Source organism: Telmatherina bonti (genome assembly GCF_933228915.1).
Source record: "Telmatherina bonti genome assembly, chromosome: 2".
Taxonomy (NCBI): Eukaryota; Metazoa; Chordata; class Actinopteri; order Atheriniformes; family Telmatherinidae; genus Telmatherina; species Telmatherina bonti.
The window spans coordinates 8,963,748-8,976,714 of NC_136620.1; the positions used below are offsets into that span (position 1 = coordinate 8,963,748).

The 12,967-nt window shown below is 42.9% G+C and overlaps 1 protein-coding gene across 1 annotated transcript in view; it reads left to right on the forward strand.

Annotated features, from left to right (window-relative positions):
- Positions 1–6,635: 6,635 nt before the first annotated feature.
- st3gal2 (ST3 beta-galactoside alpha-2,3-sialyltransferase 2) overlaps positions 6,636–12,967 on the forward strand; it is a gene marked incomplete at its 5' end in the record, with an annotated part of 33,278 nt that continues 26,946 nt past the window's right edge. Inside the window, one exon of the mRNA XM_079248126.1 lies at positions 6,636–7,046. Within this exon, the coding sequence (XP_079104252.1) occupies positions 6,636–7,046 (411 nt within the window). The remainder of the gene's footprint in view (positions 7,047–12,967) is intronic.

Genomic DNA, 12,967 nt, shown 5'->3' on the forward strand with positions numbered 1-12,967 from the left:
TCAATCCGAGAGATGTCCCTTTTGGAAAGCCAGACCATCGCGTTTCAGCCCCCTGTTGCCCAGCAATTGAAGACGCGACAACGATCACAGGTTTAGTAATTAAGGCGTTCAAACTTTTTCCGGGATTTTCCTTAGTTAAATCTGCATTTTGAAGCCTAAATGGAGCTGGAATTTAACCTTTATTAATAAAGTACAAACTTCATTAATACTTGAAAATCAATCAATCAAACCTCAGCCGGAATAGGGTGGATTTCCCTCTCCGGGTCGGGAGTCAGGTCCTGCCTCAAGTGGAGGAGTTTAAATATCTCTGGGTCTTGTTCACGAGTGAGGGAAGGATGGAGCGTGAGATCGACAGACGGATCGGTGCGGCGTCTGCAGTAATGTGGACTCTGCGCCGGTCTGTCGTGGTGAAGAAGGAGCTGAGCCAGAAGGCGAAGCTCTCGATTTACCAGTCGATCTACGTTCCTACCCTCACCTATGGTCATGAGCTGTGGGTCGTGACTGAAAGAAGGAGATCTCGTATACAGGCGGCTGAAATGAGTTTCCTCCGCAGGGTGGCCGGGCTCTCCTTTAGAGATAGGGTGAGGAGCTCGGTCATCCAGGAGGAGATCAGAGTAGAGCCGCTGCTCCTCCGCATCGAGAGGAACCAGCTGAGGTGGCTCGGGCATCTGGTCAGGATGCCTCCTGGACCTCCCTGGTGAGGTGTTCCAGGCACGTCCCTCTGGGAGGAGACCCCGGGGAAGACCCAGGACACACTGGAGGGATTATATCTCTCGGCTGGCCTGGGAACGCCTCGGGTTCCCCCGCAGAGTTGGTAAATGTAGCTGGGGAGAGGGAAGTCTGGGCTTCCCTGCTTAGGCTGCTGCCCCTGCAACCCCAGATAAGCAACTGAAGATGGATGGATGGATCAATCAATCAGTCAATCAATCAATACTTTATTCATCTGCCAAGATTTTACAGACAGACATTTAACATTACACAAGGTCATAGGTCCAGGAATACTTAAGAATCGCAGCTAGCTTTATCCGGCGCTGCCTTATCCACAGATATCAAATATGAAATGATTTTAATGTCGTTCATTTATCTGGCTATCATTGCTTGAAAGTTTGGAAATGTTGAAATGTAAAAATCTGATTGAACTCCAGGCCTTTTTGATTTCTTTGTTCAGCTCATACAGATCAGCTTATCTTGTTGCAGGATTGTGGAAGAGTTTGGCAAATCCCAGAGCGAGTGGGTGGCACTAAGACACCTGCAAAAACATTTTCTTCCTTCAGATTTGTTGGCATGAAAATTAAAACTCCCGCCAGACTCGGTGGTCTCTGTTCCTCACATAAAACATAGCATGGATTAAAAAAGGCTGCACTGTAATTTGGTCCCACATTTCACGTTTCACATTTTTAAAATTTCATGCATGCTTCTTATGAAGAAACAGAGACGATCCTTCAGGTTTTACAAACTTTAAGCGACTGTAAATGTCTGGCCTGAGATTTACCTTATAAATACCTGAAATCCTTTTAGATGTGGGTTTGATTTTGTCTTTAGTTGTCCGTTCGAGAACTGGGTGTAATGGACCGGAGCACGACATCAGAGACAAAGGAGTTTTTCTGACACCTGTTAAGAGCCATTTTTTAGCGAGATGAGGCTGGTGGGAGGTATTTGGGTGTGATTGCTAGCTTTAAAAAGCTGCTGGCATTAATAGCTTGAATTTGACAGGAATGTGGGTACGCCTACAGCAGAAAATATAGAGGATGCAGGCGGGGGACGTGGGTGAGGTGATTGACAGTTTAAAGCAGTTCGCTCAGTGCCAGTGAAATGTTAGCGCTCGGCAGACAGAGCGGTGCACAAAAAGTGAACAGAATACAAAACACAGCAGCTGACTTCACATACAAGGTGTAGAAATTTACTAACCCCTTGACAGGTTAGGCTGATGAAAACATGTTACCTCTGAGGTGCAGCGTGTTGCCGACTGCCTGCATCAATACATTATAGATTAACTTTGTTGTCTTGTGTATCTGTGAGCTGTAATCACCGTGCAGAGGTGTGCGGGTGTTCAGGGACAGTTTGAATCATTCAGAAGACAATTTCTGTGTAATCTCTAATGGATAACAAGGACAAAAACAGAGAAGAATGCTGACAATTGCCTCAGTGCATTTTTTTTCTCTCCTTCCACAATAAAGAGTAATGGATACGGTTGAGAATTCCCCCCGTTGCATTGCTGGCATTTCTCATTAGACACAAAGGGGCAGAGGCGGGCTTCACGCTAAAATGAATTATGTCCTCAAGCCTAAATGATAAATTGGAAGAATGCTAAAATACCATTACGCAGAATGGGAATGGAAAAGTAAATGGAAAACAGAGTGTAACATTTAGAAAAGCTCATGTTGGAAATGTGCAACACAATGTGCAGCTGGAGCAGCATTACATGCTCTGCCGGCTCGACACATTTGCATATGTTTTCCTGTAAATCTGTATTCCTTTTTTACAGCCAGGGGACATCCAGTTACAATGATCAATTTATGCAAGACTTCCAGAATGTTCTGCCCTAGAAGACGTGGTTTATACAGCAAATATGGAAATGAGACAAAAACAAACCCCGTCTGTCCCAGTTCTTCAGCTTTGATTAGATGGGTCAAGGTTGGGGACTCTGGTTTGTGTTGCTGTAACAATCCTGCATCGCTCGCCGGCTGCCATGGCGATACATCAGAAATGGAGCGGTGGAAAGTGATTCTGGCTGGTTGGGAGGGTGATAGTCTGAAAGAAAGTCAGTCTGTGTGCGTCTTTAATAATCGTCATTTGTTCAGTAAGGAGGGACAAAGGCCGGGATGTTCCGGTAGCCTGCTGTGTGTTGGGTGTCGGGGAGTTTAATGAGTTTATGTGGCTTTTCGTTTGGATTATTTAAGCATCACTTAATCTGAACTTCTGCAGACACATAAAGAGACACAGCAACAGTGGGTTAATTTGGTTAATCTGACAAATCCCATCATTAAAAGAATAATAAAACTTCCCAAACTTTCCTCATTTATGCTTTTACCTTCAATAATTATCAGCAGAATGGAGCTGCTGGCACGTATGGCCGACAGAAAAGCCCTTTCAGAGCATCAGAGCTGCAGCTACAAACCAGCAGCCTTGTTAGTGTCGTAGAAGTTTCTACAACACAGATCGTTAAACATGTAGAAACATGATGGTTTTTTAGATGTTTCCATTCATCCCTGCTGTGTTTAACGCACTCACTGCTCACTTTGCATGTGGATATGAGTTCATATTGTGATGTGGCATTTCGTTGTGAGAAAACTGAGGGTCTATAAGACCTCTGTGTCCCACTTGAAGCCATAAGGAGCATTTCTTTCTAAACAGTGTGTGAATAACGAATGCCAATGAATGCCATGGCTTTAAGAGATGGATGAGTAATGTTATGCATGTTGTGTGTAAAAACAGCTGTGATGGAAATCAGAAGGACTGGGAAATAAATGTAGCATCAGAAATTGAAAGTTAAATCAGATTTGTTCTTTACAGGAGTTAAGAATCAAATGTGTGTGTGTGTGTGTGTGTGTGTGTGTGTGTGTGTGTGTGTGTGTGTGTGTGTGTGTTTTATCTATTTAACACAAACTGTTTTATTATGTGAAGCACTTTGTTTTGGGGTTTTTTTAGCACGAAAAGTGCTATAGAAAACAAGTTTAATTGGATTTGGTTTGAATAAATTGCTTCACTTTCGTCTTCAGGATAAATTTCTTTATGAAATCAGCAACAAATCCACTCACTGGCTGCTTCATTTGGTGCCGACTGGACAAAAAAACCTGTCAGACAGTCGCATGGCAGCAGCAGAGTGTATCTGCACATCTTCGTCATGGGTGTGGTGGATGTGTGTGCAGCGGCTGTGTGACGCTGCGTGTCAACATGAGAAAGTCTCTCAGGAATGTTTCCAGGCCGAAGCGGGTCCAGCCTGTTTGTGTTGGTGGTCTGCTTCCTTAACTTGTGTCTTTTCCCTGATCTGAAGTGTCTCATGTAAAGATTCAGCAGTGTGTGTGTGTGTGTGTGCATCTTTGCTTCTCATCAGTTTACAGCCTGATTTAAAGGCTTTGTCCAAATCCCGGCAGACCTTCAGTTTCTCATGTTTTTCATGGCTTATGACATCAGCCGAGTTAAACTCATGTTTCTTCTTAAATCATGCAGTTCTCAAAGAGAAATGTGTGTGAATTGAATTTTTAATGATTACGGTACATTTTAATTTGTAAGCAGCCCCCCCACCCCAACCCACACACACACACACACACACACACACACACACACACACACACACACACACACACACACACACACACATCTCAACTAAAAAAAGCAGCCATGACACAAAGTTCTGCAACCTGACAGCGTCTTCCTGCAGAAGCCTGAGCATCCAGCACAGCAGCTCAGTGTGGCTGCTTGGTATTCCTCTTCCAGTCCGTCTGCTGTCAGTCTGCCTCACAATTTCCATTTCAACATTGTGACATCTTGAAATTTATTCAGTCCCAATCAACAGACACCAAAACAGGAGAGTTTGGGAGCCCCCCCCCCCCCCCCCCCTATACTTCTCCTTGGGATGAATCTCTGAAAGACATGTTGAGCAGGAGAAGAGGAAGGAGTTTCATGTCTGGAAGGGGGAGAAGAGGTTTACTTTTCTGTAAAACTGGGCAGAACTGCTGATGTGAGATGATTTGATGTAACTATGTGTTCAGGTAAACAAACTGAGTGAAATAGATTTCCATCTGTGTGTGTCTGCAGGCTTTCCACAGGCCAGGAACCCAGACTTCACGCCAGACATCAGGAGACCCAGGAGGAACTTCAAACCCACATAAGATGTTTTGTAATAATTGATCTCCAAACTTGAGTGGAAGCAGCGATTTGTGCCTCAGGGATCCACAAACACAGCAAGAAACAGCTTTTTCTTCCAAACTGAGAACATATAACTTTGCGTGTGCAGGTGAGCGAAGCAGGGCGTCACTTGGACATGGGTGGGGTCGACAGCTGGTGCACAGTGGGCCCTGCAGGGGTCCTACCCTGGGATTACAGTTCAGTGGATTACAGCTAAGCAGCAGCCACCTTAAGCTCAGCGGCTTGGCGACACGCCCGTCGCCAGCCAATAGGCCGCATCCTGCACATCACGCGCTGGCACAGCTGGAGAACACAATTAAATTAGTGCATCTGGCACAGGGTGTCCAAATCTAGCTTAACACCATCCACATTAAATCACAGGGAGGAAAAAACACACTCACACACACACACACACAGTGAGCTAAAGGACAGATGCTCCACCCACCCTCTCGCCCATCATCCTCTCAAAGCCAGCTGGAGAGAAGATGAGATTTGGGACTGACTGGTTTTGTCTTTTTTTTTGTCCAGTCGCGCCCTGCACACCTCGCTCCATCCGTCACTTTCGCCCCCGCGTCCAGAAAAGCCTTTAAATATTCCTCCTGCAGTCAGAATGGCACTTTATCTTTGTCTTTTCCACTTTTTTCCTCCATGGGGGCAGTGATGAAGAGTGGAAGGACTTTTAAACTTTGGGACTTGAACAATGAATCTTAAATGGCAAAAAAAGGAGAGGAAACTTGGCAGAAGCCTTAAAACTGCAGCGCTGGCAGTGAGAGGCTGCAGTCTCAACCAAAACGCCGGCAGATCTGATAATATCTCAGAGTTATGTCTTTATTAATTTTTTATCAGAAAAAAAACTTTTAAAACTTCATGTTGGAGGGAGACGCAGCGGCTTTTCTTCCAGCAGCTCTGCACACGGTTAGGTAGAAAGCAGACAGAAAACCTGGGCACAGAAGAAGAAAAGAGGGGAAGTGGGGTTTTTTTCTGTTGTCAAGGATGACTGGAGTCATGATGAAACACCCCACAGGACAGACCTCCTCCCCTCCACTGCTCCTCCTCCCGTCTTCCCTCCCTCTCTCCACCACTCTCCACTGATCTGCTGCTTTCCTCGCTTTCAGTGCAGAGCGAGAAAGCCGAGAGCAGGAGCCGAGCTCGCCGTCCTCGCAGATGGCAGAGAACACACGAGAGAGCTGCTGCATCCATCGGCTGGAAGAGTGACAGAGGGAGGCGGGGGGGTGGGGGGGGGGCGGCATGACGACAGGGAGGGGCAAAGTTTAGAACTTAAAAACAGAGGAGTAAAAGGAGGTGGAAGAAGCAGCTCGGAGCTGAAGGGGAGATCGCCTCTCGTCAGGAGCAGAGGGAGGTTACAGCTGTGGGCTTCAGCCTCCAAGTGTGTGGAGAGGAGCAGGAGGGGGAGGGAGGAGGAGCAGCACGGAGGAGGTGGAGAGACGCCGTTGGAGCATTGCGGAGACCACAGCTTGACTGTGAGACGAATCCACTCTGACACATTGTGCTCCGTCTGTGTGTCAGCGTGTGTGTGTGTGTGTGTGTTTGCTGCTCTGATATAGACGGTGGTCCAGTGTGACGGTGGGGGTGGGGTCACCCTGACCAGGACTACAGGAGGAGGTGGTGGGGGGCTGGGGACAGTGGCAGGCCCAGGGGTGGGGGCATGGCCATGGGGGGGCCGCATGCCGTCCTCCACGCTCCACCGAGACAGGGGCTGGGGTTGGGGGCCCTGGAGCGGGGGCCCACACAGGGGGGCACCCAGACTGTCAGAACTGAGGCCATGGATGAGCGGAGGGGTGATGATGGGTGGAGGTAGTGGCGGGGGAGGGGGCGGGGGAGAGAAAGGAAGCAGGGTGAGATGCTCCCGCAGACTCTGGGTTCTCCTCGGAACGCTGGTCCTTGTCTTTCTCACCTCGCTCTTTTTGTCCGTCTCCCTGCGTGGGGGAGTCGGATTCAACTACCTGGAGCCCCCCGGGTGGGAGGAGTCGAGGCGGGTGAAGCTGGTGCCCAGCTACGTGGGGGCTCATCGGGTGCCACCGGCCGACGCTCATCAGCAGAAGACGTGTGCCTGCCCTCGGTGCGTCGGAGATCCTGGAGTCTCCGAATGGTTCGATGAGAACTATGACCCGGACATCTCTCCTGTTTGGACCAGAGACAACATCCAGCTGCCCCCTGATGTCTACTACTGGTGGGTGGTAAGTAACCACTTCCCTCTTCTGTAGCTACAGCAGTTTCAAAGTGGAAAATCCTGACTTGTTTTCTCCAATTCCACAATTTCTGTGATTTTCTGGGGTTGCAGTCCAGTTGAGCAGAGCAGCTTTCACAAGGCGAGACACAACCGCATCCATCACAGATTTACTCTGCAAGGTTGTGTTTGACATTATCCAGTTTATAGTCACATGAGAAAAGTGAAAGGAACATAAGCCCCTTTCAATGTTACAGTTTAATCCATCAGCTCATAAAAACTATATATTCCTAACCAAACATTAAAGATGTGATATATAAAATAAACAACAAAGCATTTTATTCAGTGTTTAACAAAAACTAATCCAAAACATAAAGCAGCAGCGTGTAGATAAACTGTAAATATAAGGAGGCCGTGTGAGGATAAACTGTACAAATAAAGAAGCAATGAGTGGATGAATTGTAAAAATAAAGAAGCAGTGTGTAGATATACTGTAAAAATAAACTGTAAGCACAAAGAAGCAACTTTAGGATAAACTGTAAAAATAAATAAGCAGCTTTTGGATAAACTGTAAAAATAAACTTTAAAGATAAATAAGCAGCATATTGACGAACTGTAAAGATAAAGAAGGCCGTGTGAAGACAAACTGTAAAAATAAACTGGAAAGATAAAAAAGCAGCGTTAGGATAAACTGTAAAATTTAAGCTCCAGTGTGTAGATAAACCAAGCAACAACCTCTGGCGGTAAAAACTGAAGCCGATGCGAAAGTGTATAAAACTTCAGTTCCCCCTTCATCCACTAGGGGCTCCAAAACAGAGCAAATCCCCATAGACTCCCATGTTAAACAGACCAACTTCACAGCAGAAATAAACATGTTTACAGCAGAAATAAACATGTTTACAGCAGAAATAAACATGTTTACAGCATGAATAAAGATGTTCACGGCAGAAATAAACATGTTCACGGCAGAAATAAACACGTTCACGGCAGAAATAAACATGTTTACAGCAGAAATAAACACGTTCACGGCAGAAATAAACATGTTCACGGCAGAAATAAACATGTTCACGGCAGAAATAAACATGTTTACAGCAGAAATAAACATGTTCACGGCAGAAATAAACATGTTTACAGCAGAAATAAACATGTTTACAGCAGAAATAAACATGTTTACAGCAGAAATAAACATGTTCACGGCAGAAATAAACACGTTCACGGCAGAAATAAAAATGTTCACGGCAGAAATAAACATGTTTACAGCACAAATAAACATGTTTACAGCAGAAATAAACATGTTCACGGCAGAAATAAACACGTTCACGGCAGAAATAAACATGTTTACAGCAGAAATAAACATGTTTACAGCAGAAATAAACATGTTTACAGCAGAAATAAACATGTTTACAGCAGAAATAAACATGTTCACGGCAGAAATAAACATGTTCACGTCAGAAATAAACATGTTCACAGCAGAAATAAACATGTTTACAGCAGAAATAAACATGTTTACGGCAGAAATAAACACGTTCACGGCAGAAATAAACACGTTCACGGCAGAAATAAACATGTTTACAGCAGAAATAAACACGTTCACGGCAGAAATAAACACGTTCACGGCAGAAATAAACATGTTTACAGCAGAAATAAACATGTTCACGGCAGAAATAAACACGTTCATGGCAGAAATAAACATGTTTACAGCAGAAATAAACATGTTCACGGCAGAAATAAACACGTTTACAGCAGAAATAAACATGTTCACGGCAGAAATAAACACGTTCACGGCAGAAATAAACATGTTTACGGCAGAAATAAACACGTTCACGGCAGAAATAAACACGTTTACAGCAGAAATAAACATGTTCACGGCAGAAATAAACATGTTCACGGCAGAAATAAACATGTTTACAGCAGAAATAAACATGTTCACGGCAGAAATAAACATGTTTACAGCAGAAATAAACACGTTCACGGCAGAAATAAACATGTTTACAGCAGAAATAAACATGTTCACGGCAGAAATAAACATGTTCACGGCAGAAATAAACACGTTCACGGCAGAAATAAACACGTTCACGGCAGAAATAAACATGTTCACGGCAGAAATAAACATGTTTACAGCAGAAATAAACATGTTCACGGCAGAAATAAACATGTTCACAGCAGAAATAAACATGTTTACAGCAGAAATAAACATGTTCACGGCAGAAATAAACATGTTCACAGCAGAAATAAACACGTTTACGGCAGAAATAAACACGTTCACGGCAGAAATAAACATGTTCACGGCAGAAATAAACACGTTCACGGGAGAAATAAACATGTTCACGGCAGAAATAAACATGTTCACAGCAGAAATAAACATGTTTACAGCAGAAATAAACATGTTTACAGCAGAAATAAACATGTTCACGGCAGAAATAAACATGTTCACGGCAGAAATAAACATGTTTACAGCAGAAATAAACATGTTCACGGCAGAAATAAACATGTTCACGGCAGAAATAAACACGTTCACGGCAGAAATAAACACGTTCACGGCAGAAATAAACATGTTCACGGCAGAAATAAACATGTTTACGGCAGAAATAAACATGTTCACGGCAGAAATAAACATGTTCACAGCAGAAATAAACATGTTTACAGCAGAAATAAACATGTTTACAGCAGAAATAAACATGTTCACGGCAGAAATAAACATGTTCACAGCAGAAATAAACATGTTCACGGCAGAAATAAACACGTTCACGGGAGAAATAAACATGTTTACGGCAGAAATAAACATGTTTACGGCAGAAATAAACATGTTTACGGCAGAAATAAACATGTTCACGGCAGAAATAAACATGTTCACGGCAGAAATAAACATGTTTACAGCAGAAATAAACATGTTTACGGCAGAAATAAACACGTTCACGGCAGAAATAAACATGTTCACGGCAGAAATAAACATGTTCACGGCAGAAATAAACACGTTCACGGGAGAAATAAACATGTTTACGGCAGAAATAAACATGTTTACGGCAGAAATAAACATGTTTACGGCAGAAATAAACATGTTCACGGCAGAAATAAACATGTTCACGGCAGAAATAAACATGTTCACAGCAGAAATAAACATGTTTACAGCAGAAATAAACATGTTCACGGCAGAAATAAACATGTTCACAGCAGAAATAAACATGTTTACGGCAGAAATAAACACGTTCACGGCAGAAATAAACATGTTCACGGCAGAAATAAACATGTTCACGGCAGAAATAAACACGTTCACGGGAGAAATAAACATGTTTACGGCAGAAATAAACATGTTTACGGCAGAAATAAACATGTTTACGGCAGAAATAAACATGTTCACGGCAGAAATAAACATGTTCACGGCAGAAATAAACATGTTTACAGCAGAAATAAACATGTTCACGGCAGAAATAAACATGTTCACGGCAGAAATAAACATGTTTACAGCAGAAATAAACATGTTCACGGCAGAAATAAACATGTTCACGGCAGAAATAAACACGTTCACGGCAGAAATAAACACGTTCACGGCAGAAATAAACACGTTCACGGCAGAAATAAACACGTTCACGGCAGAAATAAACATGTTCACGGCAGAAATAAACCTGTTTACAGCAGAAATAAACACGTTCACGGCAGAAATAAACATGTTTACAGCAAAAATAAACACGTTCACGGCAGAAATAAACATGTTTACGGCAGAAATAAACACGTTTACGGCAGAAATAAACATGTTTACGGCAGAAATAAACACGTTTACGGCAGAAATAAACATGTATACGGCAGAAATAAACATGTTTACGGCAGAAATAAACATGTTTACGGCAGAAATAAACACGTTCACGGCAGAAATAAACACGTTCACGGCAGAAATAAACACGTTCACGGCAGAAATAAACATGTTCACGGCAGAAATAAACCTGTTTACAGCAGAAATAAACATGTTCACGGCAGAAATAAACATGTTTACGGCAGAAATAAACATGTTCACGGCAGAAATAAACATGTTTACAGCAGAAATAAACATGTTTACGGCAGAAATAAACATGTTCACGGCAGAAATAAACATGTTTACAGCAGAAATAAACATGTTTACGGCAGAAATAAACATGTTCACGGCAGAAATAAACATGTTTACAGCCTGGTTCAAAAATCCATTTTAGGTTTTTCAGGTTTAACCTTCATGACAACTGTGGGGAATGATTTTCTTACAACCCATCCATTTAGATGTAATATTGTCTTGAAATTCTGCATAATTAAGAGCGTGTCCTTTTGACTGACGGGGACCCAATATTCCGCTGTAAGTAGGGAAAGTGTAGCTTAACCACAGTTTTTAGCCGGTTAACAGCGTGACTGAGCTTTAGCCCACCTCTGTTAGCTGGTTAGCTCCTGTGAGTTAGCTTGGTTAGCTCTTAGTTACAAACTGGTCAGAGTTAGATAGTTAGTTAGTTAGGTCAGAGTTAGATAGTTAGTTAGTTAGGTCAGAGTTAGATAGACGTGAAACAGCCGCCCCCACGCTTACAGCTCCCCTCTCAGTTCTACCTCTTTGCCAATTTTTGTATTGTCTGGGAGAGACGACACGTGTGACACTGCCAAGATGGTGACGGTGGGAAACGCTCAATGAGCTTCAATTCGCTCTTCAGAAAAGTATGGGTGACATCATGGTGGCTCTGTCCATCTTTTATATACAGTCTATGGGATAAACTGTACAAATAAAGAAGCAGTGTGTGGATAAACTATGCCCACTATTTTAAATATTACTTCTTTGCATGACTTTACCAGTCTCTCGTGTGGCAGTGGAGGCTTTTTGATCCACCCTTCTTTCCATCATTTCCTCAGATCATTGAGGTTTCAAGCCTTTGGAAGGTTCCCACGCAGCATCTCAGTCAGGCTGCGGTCTGGATTTTGGATCATGTCAACACCTTGATTCTTTCCTTTTTCACTCATTCTGTTGCAGATCTGTTGTTGTATTTTAGATTTCAGACATATAAGGTCTGTTTCCATTAAACCTAGAATTGTGCAAAAACTGAATGTCGCACCTAAAAAAAACCCTCTAATTAAAACACCTACATTTAGAAAAAATGGTCTGAAATATGGCTAAAAAGTTTTTATGCTCTAATGAGGTGGTTTTTCAGACGTTTTGATTTAGAAATATATTGCAAAAGTGTAATGGAAACACTTGCATTTATGTGTCCCTTGATGTGACGTGGGGTTCATGATCAGTTCATTTCCAGTAGAGATGGCGCGCTGTGGAACAAACAGCGAATTTCAGAGGTTTTAGAAAAGAAAATGAGGGAGAAAAGCTTCAAAAATCCGTTGCGAATTCTCCGCAGCAAGTACAAAAACCCCAAAATAATGCTACATGGCTCCCTTACAGAAGCTGCAATTTTTGTAAAATCTTGCGAGAGCATTGAGATTTTTACAAGACTTGATACAAATGCACTAAACACTGTAAAATCGAAACACCTGCAAATCGCAATTGTTGTTTTTTAAAATTTACAAATATCGCTTTTTATTTTGCAAAAAAAAAAAAAAAAAAATTAATGGAAATGCAGCTATAGACTCACATTACTCATATTACTACAATACTTTCATACCCAGAAGAGTTTATGGTCCACTCACAATGACTGCATAGAGAATAAGCCCAGATCATCAACCCTCCACCGTTTCTGCTGTAAACATCCACAGTTGGGAATCATTCCACCTTTTGTTACTCAGGGTTCAGAGGGGGGTCATTCACAAACACCATTAAAGTTGTCGGCTTTGCTTAATCTGTGTAGCGATCATCTTTCAGCCCCAAGTTTCCAGTTCAACTCCTGCAATCAGCTGTTCAAGGCAGCATGTTGGTGTTCATGTTGAGTCCGATGCAGTTTATCTCAATTTGAGACCCTTAATGAACACTTTTATACTGGG